Source organism: Bactrocera latifrons, unplaced genomic scaffold (assembly GCF_001853355.1).
Source record: "Bactrocera latifrons isolate USDA-ARS-PBARC rearing strain unplaced genomic scaffold, ASM185335v1 scaffold_113, whole genome shotgun sequence".
Taxonomy (NCBI): Eukaryota; Metazoa; Arthropoda; class Insecta; order Diptera; family Tephritidae; genus Bactrocera; species Bactrocera latifrons.
Genome location: NW_017534553.1, coordinates 392539 through 413679, shown reverse-complemented (window position 1 = coordinate 413679; position 21141 = coordinate 392539). Strand labels below are relative to the sequence as shown.

Genomic DNA, 21141 nt, shown 5'->3' with positions numbered 1-21141 from the left:
ACCCTCATGAAGTTAAATGAAGTCGTCTGATTCTAAATGTTAATACATTTGTTTCAAACGATTTTATTACCGTTTGCGGAACCAAGTTCTCAGTATTTTTATAAATTATTTAAATAAAAACATATTAATAAGAAATGAGTATTACACTTCAATTAAAAAGGTATTTATTATTTCTGCGATTTATAAATACTATATTCTTAGGGTCCTGTGAGGGTTATCAAACAACAGTCAAACGAACCGCATAGGTGCTTCGGTGAAAACACAAATATTAAGTATTTATTTTACGATGTTTTTAATTTAAAGAATACACTGATAAATTTTCGAAATAAAAATAATCTGCAAACAACATTCATCAAAAATGATAAGGAAGTTGAAGTCATCTCTCTGTATTCAATGCGAATAATTCCGTTATACATTGTGGCAAAAAAGTACCCGAATTTAATTATTTATCATTATTTATCCTGTCACTTTCATAGTAATCCCGTCTAATACACTTACATATGCCAAGTATTTTTCCAGTTCTCGTAACCCTTTTCATAAGTATGTACATTTCGGTATGGTCTTCAGTCTTTCAGCGAATTTTGTTTATCTCTTCGGTTAACAGTCAGTCAGGTGAACAAGAAAAAAATCATATGGAGCTAAATCTGGTGAATACGGTGCTTAATCTATGACCTTCATTGTGGTTWTGGCTTTAAATTCGAGCAAGAACGCGTATCATACCCAAAATATCCACCAAAATCATTCGAACGGACCCGCGAATGATTCAAGCTCTCTTGCTATCTCTCTGACACTTGAATGACGATTTTCAAGCACCATAGCCTTCACTTTTTAATAGTTTAATCAGTTAATCAGTTGAAGAGGTCGAAGGTTGCCCGGAACAGGTTGCCCAGAACGAGGCTTATTTTCAACGATCTCTCGACTGTCTTTGAAGGTTTTGTACCACTTGTTTTGTTAAAACTGTTAAAACTTAATCACCGTAAGGTTTTTCCAACATTCGCAAAATATTTTTGAAATATGATTTACCCCTGGAATTTAATTACAATTTCCGGGTGCTTTTTCATTCCAAACTAAATTATCACATGTGTGTGTACAATGTACTTTTATATGAAAGAAATATGAACATCGCGTTCTGTCTAGGAATTTCAGTTGCAACATTACATGTGTTGACTAATTACATCTCTTGCAGAGATAAGAGTCGCCAACGCTGTAAAATATCTCTGTGTTGACAATTTCAACATTTACGGTTTATTTAATTTGTGTAACATTAGGTACATAGTGATAAAATGTGATAATTTCGGGCGATGATTTAATGAAGGTCATTTGATTAACTTCTAGGCCATAATAGACCAATACTGCAGTTTGAATCAGCAGAATAACAAAAGCAGTTTAATAAGTCTATCTTTTTTTCGCCTAACTGCTGTTTAATCACCATTGTAATGCTCAATTAATATCTACTCGCTACGATGACTTTGTTAATAACGCCTTAGTGGAGGCGATATCTGCATTTCCATACACCCCAGATCACTCTAATTTTTTCCAAAGAACAGTTATGGGACTGCACAATACTGAGATCTTCTAACAATGGTTACATGAAGACTACGGTCTCAATATAACTTTAAATTCATTCACGCACCTAATTGAGCATATGAAGACACTCTTCTAGATCTTTGCTTTAGTAATTTATTTTCCTTAGGTCTTATAACTTTTTTCTAAAAGCTGCATCTGTACTCACACCACTATATCAGAATATCTAAATAATCACTTTGAACCTCAACCGCTTATGGACATCAATCTGTGTATCAATAGTTCTATGACATACTAGTTTTTTTAATGATTTTTCAGAAAATTTAACATGTTTTATATTATATTTCCTGAAAATGTAAACAGTTCCTTAGAGGATATATTCAGTATAATTAAAAAGTTTCTCAAAAAACTGAAGATAAGCTTTTGTATTTCGTTATTTTTGTTATTTAGTTGTATAAGTATTATATTATAATCAGATAGCCTAGCCATTTTAATGTAGAACCTCAAATTTAAATATTAATTAGGAACGCACTATACATATATAAAAATAAATCGATTCATCATAACTATTGTAATTGTTTGATATCATCAAAAAGTAGTGGAACGATAATAAATTACTCACATTCAAGACAAAACATTTTCGTATATTTACTAATTATTTGGTGATATCAGCAAACCAATAAAAAAAGTCTTCTTCAAATGGAATTTTGGAGATAACAAGGTATTTATACTTTGTGCTAGCGGCAAAACCAAGAAAAATATTATACGAAAATGAGTAATATTAACCGAATCATTAGAATTGGAAAAGATCTCAATAAAGTGCTCGAAGGAATTTAGTTATTAATATAATATAAGAATAATTGTAAGGCTATAAGTGGATGTACCATTTCATCAAATCTGACCTGCACTGACTAAAAAATGATAGTTTTCTCAAGTCATTACTATTTTTACTACTCATTTTTTTTTTATTAGTTATTTATTAACATAAAATAATATAGTGACCATATCCATTATTTCAATCCCGTTAGCAATATGGAAGCAAAAATATATCAATTGAGAATAATAATTCTTCTGAAAAGTTGAAAAAAAAAATTGTGTTATTTTTCTTAACTGTTTCCAATTTTTAAAAAATAGTAAAATTTGAAATTTGGGTATATGGATAGTTTCAGCCTTAAGATGTCTATAAAGAAGACTTTTTTTAAGTTCTAGTAAATCGGTTCAGTGGAACCGAKGGTATATTTTTGAAAAAGAAAACGCTTTTAAAGTTTAGCAAACTTGCCAGTTTGGATCCTGGGTGAGCAAAATAGGTACATATACATACATATGTATGTATCTTCGAAAATAATTTGAATTTTGAAAAATTCTCTTATTTTTTTAAATAGATAAACTTTGAAAGTATATAAAAAATCTATTTGTTTTATTACGCCCCTAATACAAACCTTCAATATGGCTTTCATAATAGGCCTCTGAGACAATATAAAAATGCCAAAGCTTAATCTAATTTTTTTATTTACTTGTTATAAGCCTCGACAGAGATGGTCTGACAGTGACTTCATATAAATTTGATTTTTTCGGTTCCCGTTCATTTTTGGAGCTAAAATTGTTGGACAGTTTCAACGWCATATTCGTAAACACATGMCTCGTAACGAGTAATGATGCATTACATGAATGCAGGGCCCTCGTGTACGTTGTCAAGCATAACTGTTGCGATTTTGCARAAGATTCAGGTCTCTTGGTAGGAGTTTAGCATTGATACGAGTTATATCCGAAATATTAACTAAATGTGTTGAGCCGATTCATAAGAAATATTCAGATTCTCTACTACTTATCTCTCTGATGCCAACACGGTGATTTTCAAGCACTGTTTTTTAACTTTTTCAAATCTGTTGTCTATTAATCAATACAATTCGTATGAGCCAAGTTTTCGATGACTTCACACCTCATACCCATTCAAATGCATATATTCGTGACAAAATATACGCCTCAAAATTATTTGGAACATTTTTATTATATGTATAGCTGTTATTCCTTTGCAGCACAAAAAGTTTTAACCAAACTCACTGTCAGAGAATTTTTTTATACAAACAGCTACTAAACACACACTAACTGACATATGTAGATCAAACTTCAAACCAACATAAGAAGGGTAGTGCCACTTTAGGAAACAATTTTTTATCGATTCGGTCTGCTCGCCTGTTTAAATTTACCAGTCCTGGTCAAATTCAGGTCAAATGATATTCCTTTGRAATCTTCTATTATTCTTAATTAACCCCGAAATTTACACCAATGAATGAAGTTTTATAAAGGTTGTAATATCAAAAATAAATTTCCATTAGTTATTTACAAAGCTTTCAATAAAATATCAATTAGTTTTGAGTTTTTTTTTTTTTAATTTTAACAGAGGAATACTTTGTTAAACTTCAARCCGCGTTTATCACAGAAATAATTTAATTGAAAAAGCTCCAGTGAAAGCTTAATTCTACACATCACATCATAACCTGGATTTGAAATTCCCCATTATATATGTAAAATAACCATCTATATACTATAAATACCTAAATGATTAACATAAATTTCTAGCATACGTTTGTCTTTCCTGCCCGTCTGCAAATCACATCATATTAAGCCTTTTAATGAGGCTTTCAACTTTTATTAATTACTAGTCGCGACCTTTAACAATTTCATATCGCATAAATTGTTTGTTAATGGAAATATATATACAATCTATACACATGTGTGCATATGCACAAGTATATAAGTGTGTTGATATTAATTAAAAAAGCTCAATTGAGCGATTTCTAGAGCTTTTTGACTTAATGTGAGCATTTCATAGCAAACTCTCAATCGGTCGAGTGAGTGCGTTCATAACTTTTGAGTGTGTGGGTGTAGTCACAAAATGTGAATTCTAACATCTGGTTGTGTTTGTTTATTATTGTTATGTTATTTGGTTACGTTTTCTGCTTTGCCATTGATGCTTTGGTTGCWGCTGCATTTCTTCATGTGCTTGTGGTGGCACATTGGAACCGTTTTCTTGCAGTTTATTTATTTTTTCTTGATAAGCTAATTAAAGTTTGTGTGGTTGAATTCTTCACTTTCGGTTTCCACTTAATTTTTGAGCGTTCGAATATGTCATATACATACCCACACATATTTTTATGTGCCGTAAATCCATAAATGCATTAATATATGCATACATTKCTGCAAAAAAGCACCCGGAAATTGTAATTAAATTTGAAGACGGAAGAAAATATTAAAAATGTGAAGGATATGGTRCTTGAAAAACGTTAGGCATGTGTTATAGACATRGACTTGCGAGTCTGATCGAATGATTTTGGTGGAAATTTGGGTATGAAACGCTTTTTTGCTCGACTGCTCCCGATAAAGCTGATTTYTTTTYAAAAAGAGTAGGYACGATTTGACGGAATTCAAARCCAAATCGCAATGAATATCATCGWCCAACCACTGTATTCACCAGATTTGGCTACATGTGCTTTTATATTATTTCCCAAATAGCAACTGCCGCTTCGTGGAATCCTTTTTCAGTCGATCGAAGCGGTAAAACAAAATTCGGTGAAGGAGCTATAGGTCATCCCAAAAATTTCTTAAGAAAAGAGAACTTTCGAGAACTATAAAAATCCGGGTACTTTTTGTCACAATGTAAATCGAAGAATCAAGCCATATTTTCATGAAAAAACTCGATCGTAAATTTAAATATTTGTATTCTATTTTCATACAGTGAAATATCAGCCAACTCATTTACCTTCGTTAAGATTCCATAACAATTAGATCACTTCGTTTAGTAACCACAGGTATTTCCCATGTGCAAATGCCGTTACTAGAATGTATCTTCAATTGATATTTTTCCAAGAAAATAATAATATACTTTTTGGTACTTTATTATATTTAGTGCATATTTAGAGTGAACAACASATGATGATTGAATCCAAAGCGTGAAAATAAGCAACAGTCAGTTAAAAMAGTTATGGAATCTGGATTCGAATGYAATAATTTTCATCRATTAATTGGTATAGTAAAATCCATTATACTATTACACTATTATTGGAATATTTGATGGACAAAGCGCGGTCTAATTTGAAGAATAAAAAAGCTTTGTGGTCAAAAGGATTGCTACAATGAAAAACATTTGTATATATGTACTTAAGTATATGTATACCAGGCAAMCCATCGTGTCGCAAATCAATGAAAATGGTAGAAACCTTTGATGAATTGATATTCGTAGTTTTTCAGGTTCTGTGATCTCAAGGTAAAATTTGCTGGGTAAATATTTATTGATGATGAGTAAGTAATCGCCTAAGATTAACTAAAACCAAATTTTGACAACTGATTTCCCTTCGACGTATGCCTGCTGTTTGAACTTCAAACGGTTGGGTGGAATTTGTAGTTTGATGAGATTGTCGCAAATCCTTTCCATACTTCTGAGTAGGAAGGATATTATACTGATCGGTCTGTAAGATTTTGGTAAGGAGTAGTTTTTCTTTTCCTGTTTTGGTATGAAGATAACTTTTGCCTCCTGCAACGCCGGAAAAAGGCATCATACAAGGTGCGTTACAAAGTAAACCAGACTTAAAACAAAAAAACAGAACAAATTTTTTTTCTTTCATCAAAATCAATTTATTTTATTCAAAATAGTCTTCTTCTGCTTCAATACAGCTTTTTGCACGGTCCAAAAACATGTCGAACCAGTGTTTTAGCTCATTGGCCGGTGTGGCCGCCAGTATGTCGGTGCAAGCCTTTTGAATGGCCCCTACGTCTGCATAACGCTTTCCTCTCATGGGCAAATGCATTTTTCCGAAAAGGAAGAAGTCGCACGGTGCCATATCAGGTGAATACGGGGAGTAGTTAAAGGTTAAAATGTGACTTGGCATTAATGTGGTAAGAGCTAAGTCCAGTTATCCCGGCATTCATAGGTACTGGATTCCTGGGTTAAGGTAAACTTATATTTTTCTAGTCTGTCAACCAGGTTTGTGAATGCCACGCTACTTCGGTGGAACTTAAAGGGGAGCATGCTTTACTAAAAGCTAAAAAAATAGATTTGTTTACTCAAATCTCTTTAAAAATTATCTAAGGAATATGTCCCCAAACTTATAGATGTGAATGCGAAATATTTTCTAAGCTAGAGGGGGAATATTTTTTYAACTTTAAAAAAATTTATAAAATTTTACACTTTTTTTTGGAATTTTCTTAGTTTAACCAGAAGATAAATTATTAGAAAATATGAATATCGTTGAGTATTTTGTTTCCGATAGAAATTGCGACCTGCATTCTGGCCGCCGTCCGACAAATGCACATGTGAAATGCATCGGGCAATTGTTTTCCAAAGGCAAAATATCAAAGATTTTCTATCCAAAAACTTGTGAATGATGCTTAAATATATAACTATAAACTCTAGAAATTTCGCTTTAATCAAATATTTCTTTCCTTCTCAAAAAAATCCCTAATAAAAATCGATATTTTAAGCCTCTAAAGCAGGCTGTCCCCTTAATCTGCGTGATTAACAATTATCTACTTAATGTTGGGCTTTTCAGGAGTCTGTCCATTTTCATGTCGGTCTCACATTCCTGTTTTGACATGCTTCCTATTGGGGGAGAATTCCCACATTTCAACATCCTCGAACTTGTCGACTGGGTTCCCAAGTGTTCTGCCTTAGACATTGTGAGCGATGACGGTCGTGAACTTTACAGCCACCTTGACCCTAACGAAGATGTAGGCCTTCGGGGGGCTAGGGACCTTCTGCGTAGCTCCGGAAAACCCTCTGCCAAGAAGCGAATGCAACGTCTTTCACGGAATTAATTCACAATTGAAGGCCTACTTTCGACGTACCATTCCAYTTTATCTCGCTGTCCTGCAGGCAGATTYCAGCTACCAGTATTCGCTGTTGCGCGCTGCGTATCTAGCAGCCCCGGAGCGCTTCCCAGCCTTTTGGACAGAGCTACCGTCTGCGATATTAGAGCCTTAAGAATCCGAATCCCTGTCACAAACGAAGGTCTGGATGGATTACCACTTGCCTGGTTTAAGCACTTTAACCTTATACGAAAAGGTGGGGGTATCTCATCCATGCTTTTGCTTTAGAGACAGATCAAGTTTTAATTTAATTTCTTTCATTTTATTACATAAAATACATAAATAGCTACATATATCGTAGTTTTAAATAGAGATAAGTACCACCCTAATGGGCAATGAGTTTGTTAGTTTGGCAATTGATCAAGTAAAATCGAAAATAATAAAACCATAACAATTAATTTGTATATGCTTTTCTGTTCCAAAAAATAAATAGTAAACCACAAACACTAATGTCGATTTGTATGGAATTTTGTGAAATTATTTGTAGGCATTCCGCTCTCAGTCTCCTTAATTCATTCTACCCTATTATTAGCGATGTATTTTAGAAATTTTTAAACTTAAAAAAAGGTTTCCAAATTTAATAATTAGACAGATCCAAATGGAAATTTATTTAGTTGTTGGCTTCATAAGGAACCGAGATAGTACGAATATAATTACTGTCCAATAATCGCGTTCAGGGTGGTTCAATAAGTACTTATTCTTACCGTAAGATGGCGAAGATGGTATAGCATAGATATAGATGACTACTCTCGAAGTCGGATCTATCCGCAGATTTGCGAAAAGTAGGAAAAAGCGAAGATCGGAAACCAAATGAATGCTTCTACCTTACAGCAGTATTTGTTTCGTAACCGTAGACAAAGCATGGCTTCAGCGGCATACAATAAAGCTTAAGGAACATTAGAATTAGTAGATCTCATCTGGAATATATATGGCCACGATATTCTTAGTTTCGTAAGATCACAGTGCTTTACTATTATCGATTTATTACTTTATTTTATGGAAATAGTGCTCTTTCACCATGARAATACATAAGATCACAGCTTCACCGTTCCCACAAATTTATTCAATTGCATTATGAAATGCTGATGCACCCATCATATTCTCCGGATTTTACCCATAAGAGTTTTTATTAAGGTTCATAGAAAACCGCTATGGCTTAAATCACAATTACTTATAATTTCTTAGCACATCATATACAGACTACTTAAAATTGTATGATTGTATATCGCTTCACTTCATATCACATCATGATTCATCATCACGTTCCATCACATCACTTCCAACGGCAGCTTATTATATCGCACAAGGTCACGCACAAATGTCAACATAACATTACATCTGATCACATCACATGACATCACATCGTATGATAAAATGGAAAACAAGTTTTACTAAATACTCTATAAAACTGTCAAAGCTGYTTCATTTTTAAATTAAGCTCATGATCTCATCATGATGTTGTTTTAACACAGATTCGAAAAATAAGCGAAGTTATGCCACTAAATACTGTAAATTTCCTGTTGGGTCTCTGCATATATATTATATAAGAATTTGATCGTTTCTCATGGCAACGATGTACTAAAAAACAATAACAATATTATATTTTGAAAACGAAAACAGCAAATTTTAAAAGCATGCATATACATATTTGTCCACACCTATGACTTGACATACATTTGTATGTATGTATATACTGTTTATACATACGCACAAAGCTATAGTATTTATTTATGTTAGCGCTAGTTTGTTTGTATGTATGTATTTAACCCTGAGTAAGATCGAAGTGCTGCTGTTTTCATAATTAGCCCAACGCCCCTCCGCAATGCCCCGACCAACACAACGAAGGTATTGCCCAGTTGGTGAGCAAGCGCTACATGTGTATTAATGGCATCTGTTTAGAGTCGCAGTGTCAAAGTGACGTCATCACAGTACGCATGGCATAGAATAGAATGAACGTAATGGACGCGTTCGAGCGAAGCGAATGATGACTTCAGCGTTGGCGTCGACGGCGCGCGGCAGGCGGCATAGTCGCTGAGCTAAAGAAAAATTGAATGCGCGGCAAGTGTTATAGGAAAAAACAACAATGCCATGGCGAGTCACAGTGACAACAGCGGCAACAACCACAGTAACACCAAGAGCAGCGGTGGCACTGGCAGTGGCGGTGGCGGCAGCGACCACGCCGACTTCAATGAAGCATATTCGTGAACTTTTATATCAGTCGGCGTTTGAACGTGTAACGAAAAAGTTTCGAGACATTTTTTACTCCAAGTGAAAGTCGTGAAGAACGGAAATAAGAAAGTGAAAAGCGGTTTTATATATACATTTATTTACATTAAATGCTCGTAAAATATTTCTATTAATTAAAAATTAAAATTTGAGAAGTAAAATTTTTATAAATATATTTCTCAAGAACTCAAAACATTTTGAGAGCAGCAGTAATAAACGGCATTTTAATTAATCGGAGCATCGCCTACGTCTACTGAAGAGCTCGCCAAAACACCCACGCAAACGACGCCGCATTTGAGACAACTTAATTTAGAAAAAGGAAAAAAAATAGAGCAAAATTTGTGGAAAATTGCGGTGAATTTTATGAGCCTGTTTAATTAACACAAAGCATATGTGTGTTTGCAGTTCATATTTAATTTTCGAGCAGCAAGTGGCGTTGCAAGCAATTTGACTGCACCGATATTTTGTGGAATTCAAAAAAAAAAAAAATTAAAATTATTTGTGAGCTTTTAACAGCTGTTAACTGCTTGTGGTGATTTTTCAAAAGCAAACCTTGTTGGAAAAATAAATAAACTGCAAAGTATATAAACAAATATATAGTGGAAACATACAAACCTAATAAAATCGTAAAATAAATAAACAAGGGTCCACTAGTAAGCCACTAAAGGTGAAAAATGGGCTGCGCTACAACTACCGTAAAAATATCTTCGATTCTCTTAAACACACTTTTGGCGGTAAGTTTGTTGACTTTGTGCTGTTGTTGTATTATTTTTTTGTAACATTGTACTGTTATGACTGTGATTGGTGCTGCGGGTTGGTTTGTATTATGATGTCATGGTCGTCAMCTCAAAAGTAAAAAAGCTATAAAAAACGAATAGCCATTGGTAATGAAATGAAGACTAAATTAAATTGAAATTTTACTAAGCAATAGTGACTTTACGGATTTGGGGCGACAAACGAGATTTTTTACCTATGTATATGTGCACATATATTTCTTTTTGGTATAAACTCTAACTTTTGRTATTAAATGTTATAAAGTTTACTTGGCTTGGCCGTAAGTAGATTTTTGRCTAGTAAATGTTGGACAAATAACTCGAAAATAATTAAAAATTTTACCTGGAGGGAACGTTTAGAAACACCRCTGAATACTCATTCGAAAGAGTCGCAACATGAGATCATAAAAACAATTTGAAGAAGAGACAAAAGTGATCAGAAAATCAAAGAAAAATAGGTTAGAGAGATATCTTATTAAAGAACAAAAGACAATCTCACATTCCGTACTAAGGAAAAGATCCGTTGCAATGAACTAAGCCAAGCGTCAAGCATTCCACATACCCGTTTGAGCTCGTTTCCAAACCCAGTAAACACCCTTGAGTATGAATGAATTACAAGTTCGTAATAGTGTACACTGGGTTAATACGAAACTATTTAGAAAGTATGTGTCATAAAAAAACGAGTTTTGACAAATTAGTTAGAAGGTTTAAGCCTACAACGATTGGTTAATGGTTATAATAAGAAAATATTTTTGAWGTCAGAATGATTTGATGATAACTGGCATGTGTTTGTCATTGCCTGCCCAGGGCGACAGCTATAAAAAAAAATACTGTTTTATGTTTTTTCTGTTCTGTTTCTAGTATTGATCGAAAGAGTGCTAGGTATCCTTGTGATGTGTAGTGGTAAYGACTCTAATGTAGGTAGTTAATTCTCATGTATATCACCTTATTTTCAAATACTAGTTAGCAGATTACCTGATCCACTATATGAAGCCACAACATTTTACTCCACGAAATAAAATTTAAAGAGTTAGTAAATAGACTCTAAGAAACTTCGCAACATTGTTGGAAACACAATTTGTAATAAAAAATTCATACACTTGAATTCAGTGCATTACTATAAGCTACTATTTAGTGTTTATGAATATGGCGATTAATGTGAATCATGCAAGTTGTTTGTTCTATTCGCTGCCGTCGCACTCTTACCGAATCGAATACCGCTGTAACAACTGCTGGGTACTGGCATCGTTAGTAAGCTTTCGATCGGATTTACTTTCTTCTCAAATTTATGGTAGAAATTCTAAAGTAATACAGAGTCTTTAAGAAACTATTACTTCTTGGGAATAAACCAGCCTGAAGTAGCTGGAACTATTCGATAAATATTCTAAGAAATTGTAAACCAAAGGTTTTGTTAGAGTCAATGAGGTTAGTTGGTAACCGGGAAAAGATACCAACCATCAAATATCATCCCGAAAATTACCAGAATTTAACAAGTTAGTTCTCAAATTCGTTTTTTTATGTAATGGAGGCTATTGAAATTGTATTAAAGATATTTTATAATAATATCTTAACCACTCATCGAAAATGTTTGTATCGGATGCCCTTGATACATAGTAGAGTCTGGCATTTAAAGGCTTACGACTAAAYAACGTTTACAAATACTTCAAGTTTATTACGAAAACTCAAGTTCTGTAAAGAATGTGTTTCGTGCCCTTCACTCAACTTATGGTCAACATAATCGGCCTACTGAGCGTACTATTCGTTACAACATCACACGTCTTGAGAGCCAGCACTCACACCGTTAGACTTTGTAGGTATATGTAAAGTCTTGAGTCTATGGCGACAATCCCGCTTCGATTCAGGCATTGGAACAAAATATTACGCGTATCATTCGCCAGTTACCAGTCGAAACGCTCGGACGAGTCATCGAAAATTGAAACATCTGAGACGTAACAGCGGTCAACATTTGAAAGAGATAATCTTCAAAAAGTAAATCCCAAAGAATGTTCTTTTGAATGATAATAAGCATTCTCCATTAAATTTGAAGTTTCTAGGTTTTTTCTTTTAAAAAGTAGGATATCTCGAAATGGATAACCCTTTATTGTAGACACTATACAAGTACAAACAATTTTTGAGATATAAGATTTTATTTTATAAACTTATCGAGATTGGACGACTTTGAAATATTACTAGATTTTGTAAAACACTATTATCACATGTTTTTGAACAGATTTTATATGTTTTTCACAAAGGCTTGTTATGTATTCTAATTTAAATTAAAATCGAAAATTCTGAATGAGAATTTGACAAATTAGAACTAATAGAATATATTTKATCAGCGTCACGAGTTGAGTCGATTTAGCTTGGTCCGTTTGAAAAGGCAGATTAAGAGATATTGTTCTGAAATTTTGCACATGTMMTTCTTAGGTCAATAGACTGCTCATTTGCCGATATCGGACCACGATAGCATAATGCTGCCTTACAAACTGACCGAGCAAAACCAAGTTAAACATCTCTTTATGCCCTTTATAATATAATAAATGCACCTGTGAAGGGTATTATAGCTTCGATGCAGCCGCAGTTAACGTTTTTTTTTTGTTTTTGATTTTTGGAAATTGTCAAAAAATATATCCAAAGCTTAAAACATTATATGTATGTTTTTTGTAGTATCAAGGTCTCACGTCGTGTATGTTGAGCGCAGATGAATGATATATGTATATGGTAAAGCTCGCTTTTAATGCTGCCTATATAACAAAAAGTTAACATAAATTAACATAGACAAAGGTTAATCACGTTTTCATTTTTTGTTTGATCTTTAAACAACTCATTCAGTATAATTTATTAAAATMTATACATACATATATGTATCTGTTATTATGATTGACTCCATTGTGTGTTTTAATTAAATRTGCACAAAAGTACAAAATTTGTTTAGGCATGGCTAACCACAGCTATACGATCTGGAAYCACATACGATATATACATATTATATTTATAATCGTACGGAAAACTATATTAATATAGAAAAATTTGCGGTAATGTTATGTGTYATGATCTTTTTATTTTTGCACAATTTTTTCATTGTCTCATTCGTTGAAGTTCAAAGAGACACATCAGTTGGTGTTTGTTTACTAATAGTTTGTGTTCTCACATACGTATTTGGACGCCAAAAGTAAATAATAAAACTACAAAAATCAACTAAATGTAAAGCATACAGCAMCAAACATAACTCAATCGCCATTCATAGGATTACGTGTACAAAAACCGTCACAACTACCACCAGTCTCACTTGTCAACATTTGCCCGCAGACACCACCAACTTGTTAACCRCACCACCATTGACCTATTTACCGTTATTTACTAGAATTTTCTGCCAACACATACTCACCCAAACATAAATGTATACTACGTAGACAGTGAGAAATATGACAAAGTTGACTTTGGCGCCTCCCATTCCACGACAAAAAATATAGTTTAATACAAATTTGTAAKCGTCTTACCTTCTAACGCCACTATCGGTGCGCTTCTTGCCGCGCTAGACGTAACTTTATTGCGCAGCAATCCAATTCTACCCAATTCATGTAATTGTGGCTTATTTATTGTTATATGCTTGTGTGTGTGCATGTGAGTGTGTGAAAATTTTCGAGCTGTAATTCAAGTGACAACTGTATTTTCACTATAGTTCGGAAAAACTGTACTTTTGGTGTCATTTCACATGCTCTTTTTTTGTATACTACAGGAAACCTTCTTCTCTGAACAGGGTGGCAGGGTGAAGTTTGCCACGATATTTTTAATACTCGAAGGGAAACGTCGGATACCATATAACATACTTATATAAATATTCATCTCTCCCTCTGTCTGTATATACGAGACCTAGTCCCCAATAAGCCGATCATTTGACGGAGCCAACGACATGGGGCATAAAAACTGAACRATCRGARTAAAGTACTTGTATGGAAAACATTTTTRTTTGTCTATATCTCGACAAATTTTCATAAAATTTAGCATGGGTTATTTTTCAAGGCAACGGCACAAACGTCATTGTTCGAAGCTCACTTTCGCATCGATAACACAAACATACTGACACATAAAACACAATAACTTCACTTCCAATCAATGAAATGTCATGAAATTCTCACTGGCCAATATAGCGGAATATAATTTGACTTATTGGAATCCATTGTTTATTTATTTCAATGGACTWAAAAGTTAATAATTAGTTTAATTTTGGTTTGACAATTAGTGGTCTATTAGAGAATTTCCAATGCTATACTTTTTTAGTTTGTTGTGAAATTAATTAACTGATATTCGTTGAGTTCCACATTTCGTTTCATCAAAAAAATTCCGCTTAATTGGAAAACTTATTGAATTAAATGCTTCATGCGCGCACTTATAGAGACAAGACTACGACATGCAATGTCTTATACAGAAGAAAGAGAAGATGCTACTTAGAAAAGCTATTAAGTTGCATGTAAATTGTAAAAAAAAAAACGTAAACAATTTTATAAAACTTAAAAACAAAACAATATCTGTAAGATTCTTTCTTTGATTTCTTAACTTTTATGACGTCATACCTGTCAAATGCGAACCAAAAATAGTAATGGAGCAAAATTGCTGCAGTTTGGATTTCTATAATTTTTGACCTATTGTAAGGTACAATTAAGTTCTAAATATAACTTCATTCAAATGGCCTCCACGACTTCTTTTACKGGCACGATTTCGATGAACCCAATTTTCGAGTACTTTTTTTTTACAAAATCAAGCCGTTTGTCATGAATAGCACTTTCAGTATTGACTTCTAAAGCTTGAAGAGAATCTGGTTTATTGCTAAAGACCAATGACTTCAAATAGACTCATAAGAAGTAGTCTAATGGTGTTAAATCACAACTWCTTGGAGGCCATTCAATGTCACAAATTTTTGAAATACWCAAATCTCCTACTGTGTGGTACATAGACCCGTCTTGTTGTAACCAAATGTTGTCAAGATCAACTTTTTTTAATTGCGCCCATAAAAAGTTGTTTGTCATCGAGCTTTACCGCTTTTCATTGACAGTAACTGTGCCACTAGCTTCATTTCGAACCGATGATTCCACCAGACCCAAAATCACCCCAAATTGACAATTTAGGTGAATGTAATGGTTGTTCTTGTAAATTTTGTGGATTTTCTTCGCACCGAAATCGTCAGTTTTGTCAAATAAAAGTGAGCCTCATCGGAGAAGGTGATTTTCTTAAAAAAATTGTTATCGTTTCCTAGTTGTTGCAAATAAAAATCAGTTAATTCTCAACGTTTACGGTGGTGGTCCAGTGACTTCAATTCTTGAGTGAGAACCATTTTATACAAGCCCAAATCCTTTCTCAAAATCCGCCAAGCTGTGATTTGAGACAGTCCCAATTCTTGAGAACGTCTTGGAATCCACAACTTCCGGTCTTCAGCAATTCAGTTGTCAGAACGGTAGCAATATTTTCATTTCTTCGGGCGCTTCTTTGCCTTATTGGCATTTGAACATTATGTAAAGAAAACTTACCCTCGAAATTTTCAACAATTCGACGTAGACCGACCACAAGTGGACGATTATTAGAAATCATATYATTGGAAAACCTAGTAATATGACATGTAGCCTTAATAGAGTTAGTTTTAGTATTTCTTTCCAAATACTTAGAAATCGATTTTTTTTTTATTTCTACAGGTTATACAGGTTTAAAAATAACATATAGAAATTTTCGATCGATATCTTTGCGTTAAAACGTTATAAAATGTAACCAAAGGTTTACGTTAAGATTTTATACCTGAAGAGTGGTTCTTAAATAGACGAGAAGCTATTCCGGGRAACTCTCATACATAAATGAAAGTARTTATTAAATGTTGCGGTGGASTTTACTTTGATGCACTATATTAAATGGATCCAACAGTTTTAACAAATTGTCAGCTGTTGGATAATTCTCTAGCAGATACTGATATAGTAAATTATTAACGTTCTTTCGCTCACTTGGTAATTATATATTTAAGTGCTGTGGAAAAATGGGAAAAATGAACAACTGTTCTTTCCAGCTGTAGCCGCTTGATAGTTCTCTTAWATACATACCTATATGCACTCGTATACATGTATATATGATAAACTGGTGAACTAGTTTTTGAGTGGTGAATTGAGTTAATTTGCTATGTACTAATTGTTATATACTTTTGTGAAAAGGATAATTTTGATTGCATTTATAAATTTCCTGCCATTGTAAAAAATATTTTTACACTCTCGATACAATATCTAGGTCAACAGTAAATCGACTAGCATATCTAATTAGAATTAAMAATTTTTAGTAACAAATATACATATCTCAAAAGTCGAACAAATATTCAGGTTTTTTAACTGAAAATGTTTGATAAAAACTCGAAATTTTTTCTTCACAAATATTATATTTATGTTTTTCTAATCTAAATTTTAAGGAATTTTATAAATCTATCAAAAAWTACGCTTCATTATGATCAAAAAATTCAAGGCTGTTTCTATTTCTTACGTAGTTACAATCTTTTTTGCTGCAACAATGAAGGGTATTAGTTTTAACAWCATCAAGGTAATCAATTATTTTAAATTTGCTTAAAGTCATTCTTAATATCTATAAACTCTGAAATATTCATCAATTTCGACGTTAATTAAAAAAATTAATTGAATTATMCTGATCTTCAAAAAAATATGCTTGATCTAATGTTTTCTAAGACACAGAAGTCCTACCTTTACTTTCACTTTCAAGCCAAGGAGTTCGGTACGCAAATGGATAGGGATTATTGAAAATAGTACTACTGAAAAAATTTGGTTGAGGCTATACTATGGTAACAAATACCTTGTACTCTCGACCATTTCATAAAAAGATTTGTTCTAAATACAAGTATGAATATATTCTTGTAAATTAGAAATTTCTCGCATAAACTTTGAGAAACTACAGGCATACGCGTACATATGTGTTCTACTTCGATCTACGATCTACGTATTTTAGCCATCAGAGCTTGATTTTTAATTACACAGGGCAACAGAAAATTTTATTTTAGTGTAATCCATTTAGAGGTTCCATACTTTTTAAAGAAAAACTACTGAAGCTTCAATTGTAATGAAGAATGTTTATTATCATTCGAAATAACGTTCTTTGGCATTAAGGGGTCAGTGGCCTGTTTTTTTGACATTTTTTTCATAGAAATTGTTATTCTACAATAGAACTTTTTTCACATGTCATGAGGGAGATCGTGGAGTGTATAAAAAAATTTTTTCGGTATTTTTTGAAAACATCTGTCGGAGAAATGGCTGATGGGGGTTTTGTATTTTAGATGATCCAAACATGAAAAATCGTGTCCGGCAGTGAATGAGATGCGTTTTTTCAATCGCGGACACGATTTTTCATGAAAAATAAGCAAATCGGTTGAGTAGTTCGACTGGAATCATGTCCGCCAGTTTAAAAAAAGTGTGTTTTGAGAAAAAAGCGTTTAAAGAAAATGAAAAAAAAAAATGTAAAACTGACCAACTGACTCCTTAAAGATTATCTCTTTCAAATGTTGGGCGTTACTGCGTCTCAGATGGTCTATCCGTTGAGTCCAATATTCGATTACTCGTTCCTGCATTTCGACTGGTAACTGGCTAATGATACGTATGATGTATTACTCCAAGGCCTGAATCGAAGCGGGATTGTCTGCGTAAACTTTAGACTTTACATATCCCCACATAAAAAAGTCTAACGGTGTTATATCACACGATCTTGGTGGCCAATGRACTGGCCTAAAACTTGAAATTATCTGCTCACCGAAGTGTTCTCTCAATAAATCTATCGAAAAATTGCTTTTTACTTGGATCACCTTTTTAAGTATATATATCTTGAAAAAAAAACGATTACAAATCGGAAATATTTACTTGTAAAGAAACTATAGCACGTGTCAATTTTTTTTCGCGACCATATAATGTCGACCTTGGCATCGATCCCGAATTCGCTCTGGAATCTGAACCAAAAGTGCAACGTCTTACCAACTCTGAAGACTTCAATACATAACAGATTTTAACCTATACAAAAAGGCAGAGTTATTGGTATCGCGCTTGGAACAGTGGAATTTTGTGAGTTCTAATGGCCTCTGTTTTCATCATGACGTGTAAGTCTTATTTAAAGAAATCTGTATTCTTGTCATACAACTGAATGACACGTTTTTATTGTTAGCTCAACAAAAAGTCTAAAAGCTGTTTTGCTACACAATGTAAACAAATTTCCATCTATTCCATTCCGTATATCTCAAAGAATTATTACGACAATATTAAAATGCTATTAAAGGCGGAAGACAAGTGGGAAGTTATGGGAGACTGCTATTATCTTACCTGTGGGATATTAGAAAAGATGCTACTCACTACCGCTGAAAATATTCGACGAACTGATCACTGACATGATTAAGAAATTCCTCAGCATTGAATGTAGAATGTCTCTAAAGACGCAAATTTTAAATTTTCTTTTATATAAATTTAAAGATAATATGAGAGCATATTCGAAAAAAAGGGAAAGTTTCCATCAATATATAATGGAATTTTAGAGACGTTACCAAGGCCAGTATACTGAAAGCATAATGAGAGACGAGATATCTTCACGAAATATCGCTAAACCATGACTAAGGAAGGAATGTAATCTGCAATGAAATTGGTCAGATTTAATATAGCTGCCAAATAAACTGAACGCTCAAATCAAGTTTTTGAATGGAAAACTTTTTTTTTGCTTCGGGCAAAACTGCGATTAAACGATCTTAAACAAGAGCTTGTAAGGAACATTTTGTATTACGAGTATAGCTTCGGTGCAACCGAATTTAATGTTTTTGCTCGTTTACATTTTTTAACTGCTGACTGAGTGGGTTGAGATTTTCTAAATATTTGAAGAGCCGGTTGAGATAATCTCATTACTATGCTCCCTTCTTTGCGGGCTTGCAGTGTTTGTTAGAGGAGACTATCGTTGAAAAAGAAAAAAGCAATGCGTCTAAAATTTTCTATGTTGATTAGGTGTATCCAAATACACGTGCGTCTAATCTCGATTTGAATAACCATAGCATCATCACTGTTTCACTCTGGGTAATTTTGTTGAGACAGAACTTGACTATGTAACCACAAATATTTGATCACCTTTGTAGTTGGTTTTCTTTTATTAAATAGAATTTGCTAATTCGATTATCTGATCTAAGCTGATTTTTAGGCAATAACGTCTAAAAAGCTCGAATAATTGATTCATAATTATTAAAATATGCAAACATACCAAGTTTTCAAAACTAGTCTGCCCAGTACTTTAAGTTATATACGGAGAATTATTATGTCACCAAAATGACAACCTTGTTTTCAACCCAACAAGAAATTCAACATATACACCATTTACATATATTTAAATGCCATTAAAGACTTCACAGAAAATATTCCATTTAATTTCATTACCGAAACGCTGAAAACTAATTTGATTACTTTTCGCTTGCAGCTTTTTAGCATTGCCGCCATTGTGCTGATCGCCGTCAATCCGGGTTCGGTGCCAGACGACTGGGACATACCGGCATACATCATCTTCGGCTTAGTCATAGTGTTCGCCGTTATAGGCTGTGTGGCAGCGCTGCGTGAGTCAATTTGCCTCACAGTGACCGTAAGTGTCATGCTAGTTTAAAATTCAAAAACAGTTATTACATCAATTCTATTTTTAGTGCGCCGTTTTCTTGCTGCTGTTGGCAATTCTGCAAATCGCCGTTACTATCAACATCTTGAACGATCGTCACACGCAGAGCGGCATAGCTATCGTGGAAGATGCCTGGGATCACGACAAAATCGACGCTTTACAGCGAGAGTATGAGTGCTGTGGCAAAGATAGCTCGCAGGATTATATATTATTGAATCGTCAAATACCGCTCAGCTGCTATGAGGGTCAAAACGATGCGGATGCAAATAATATTTACACCGAAGGTTGCAGCGCCAAGTTGCAGCGATACTACGACAGCGAGACCACGAGCATCGCTGTGTCGTCATGGATAATTGCAGCCATTGAGGTGCGAGAGCCATAATTCTTATACATAAATATTTATTTTAATTTGATTTTATTTATTCACCCGCAGATAATTGGCTTTTTGCTGGCCGTATTTTTGGTCATCAATTTCCGCAATAAACAAAGACGCATGCAGTTCTAAAGTGTGGCAGCGCTGGCTGTGGTACAGTACAAATTTAACTTGAACGTCTCGAATAATGCGATTGATGTTGCGCAAATAATACTCGTATTCTGCTTGAAGAAATTGCCTTTCTATTTGTGCAATTATTGTAATTTATTTGTTGTTGTGTATTTATTGTATTCAATACTCATTGATATTGCTACAAAGTAATCGATTATATTAAAAAAATAATAATAATGTGTAATTAAGAGTTTATTAAGATATTTAGTAATTAAAGCTATGATAGATGCTCATATAAAGGACACCATAAAGTATGCTTTTCCAAATTATATGTATCTGGACTAAGCAGTTAAGCCAGTAGTTAAGAGTTGTCAAAAACGATCTACTTTGATCATTTTTATCTGGAGGTAAGGAAAAAGGTACTGAATTTCGCTACTTTAGGCTTTACTAGACATGTAGTTAGGTCTTCAGTGATGTCAGATGGAGGTGGAGCTTAATTCAACTGAAGTATTCGTCATGCCAAACGTCAACGCTTTTTGCCAACTTTAAAAGCGTTCTGATACTTAATTTTGACATTTCATCTAGTCACGGGAATTGTTGAGATATCTAAGA

At 33.6% G+C, this 21141-nt stretch overlaps 1 protein-coding gene across 1 annotated transcript; it reads left to right on the top strand.

The window, feature by feature from the left end:
* Positions 1-9594: 9594 nt before the first annotated feature.
* On the top strand, positions 9595-20762 carry LOC108974918 (protein late bloomer). The gene is made up of 4 exons (XM_018943044.1): positions 9595-10346; positions 19857-20015; positions 20074-20412; positions 20479-20762. The coding sequence occupies exons 1-4, from the start codon at positions 10287-10289 to the stop codon at positions 20548-20550; spliced, it is 630 nt and encodes a 209-aa protein (XP_018798589.1). The 5' UTR covers positions 9595-10286; the 3' UTR covers positions 20551-20762.
* Positions 20763-21141: the final 379 nt, after the last annotated feature.

Bases quoted from the DNA above. Each gene is read 5' to 3' on its own strand.
- LOC108974918 (XM_018943044.1), top strand. From the start codon at position 10,287: ATGGGCTGCGCTACAACTACCGTAAAAATATCTTCGATTCTCTTAAAC. The intron at 10,347-19,856 runs GTAAGTTTGTTG...TTTCGCTTGCAG, and splicing joins TCTTAAACACACTTTTGGCG to CTTTTTAGCATTGCCGCCAT. The intron at 20,016-20,073 runs GTAAGTGTCATG...TTCTATTTTTAG, and splicing joins CAATTTGCCTCACAGTGACC to TGCGCCGTTTTCTTGCTGCT.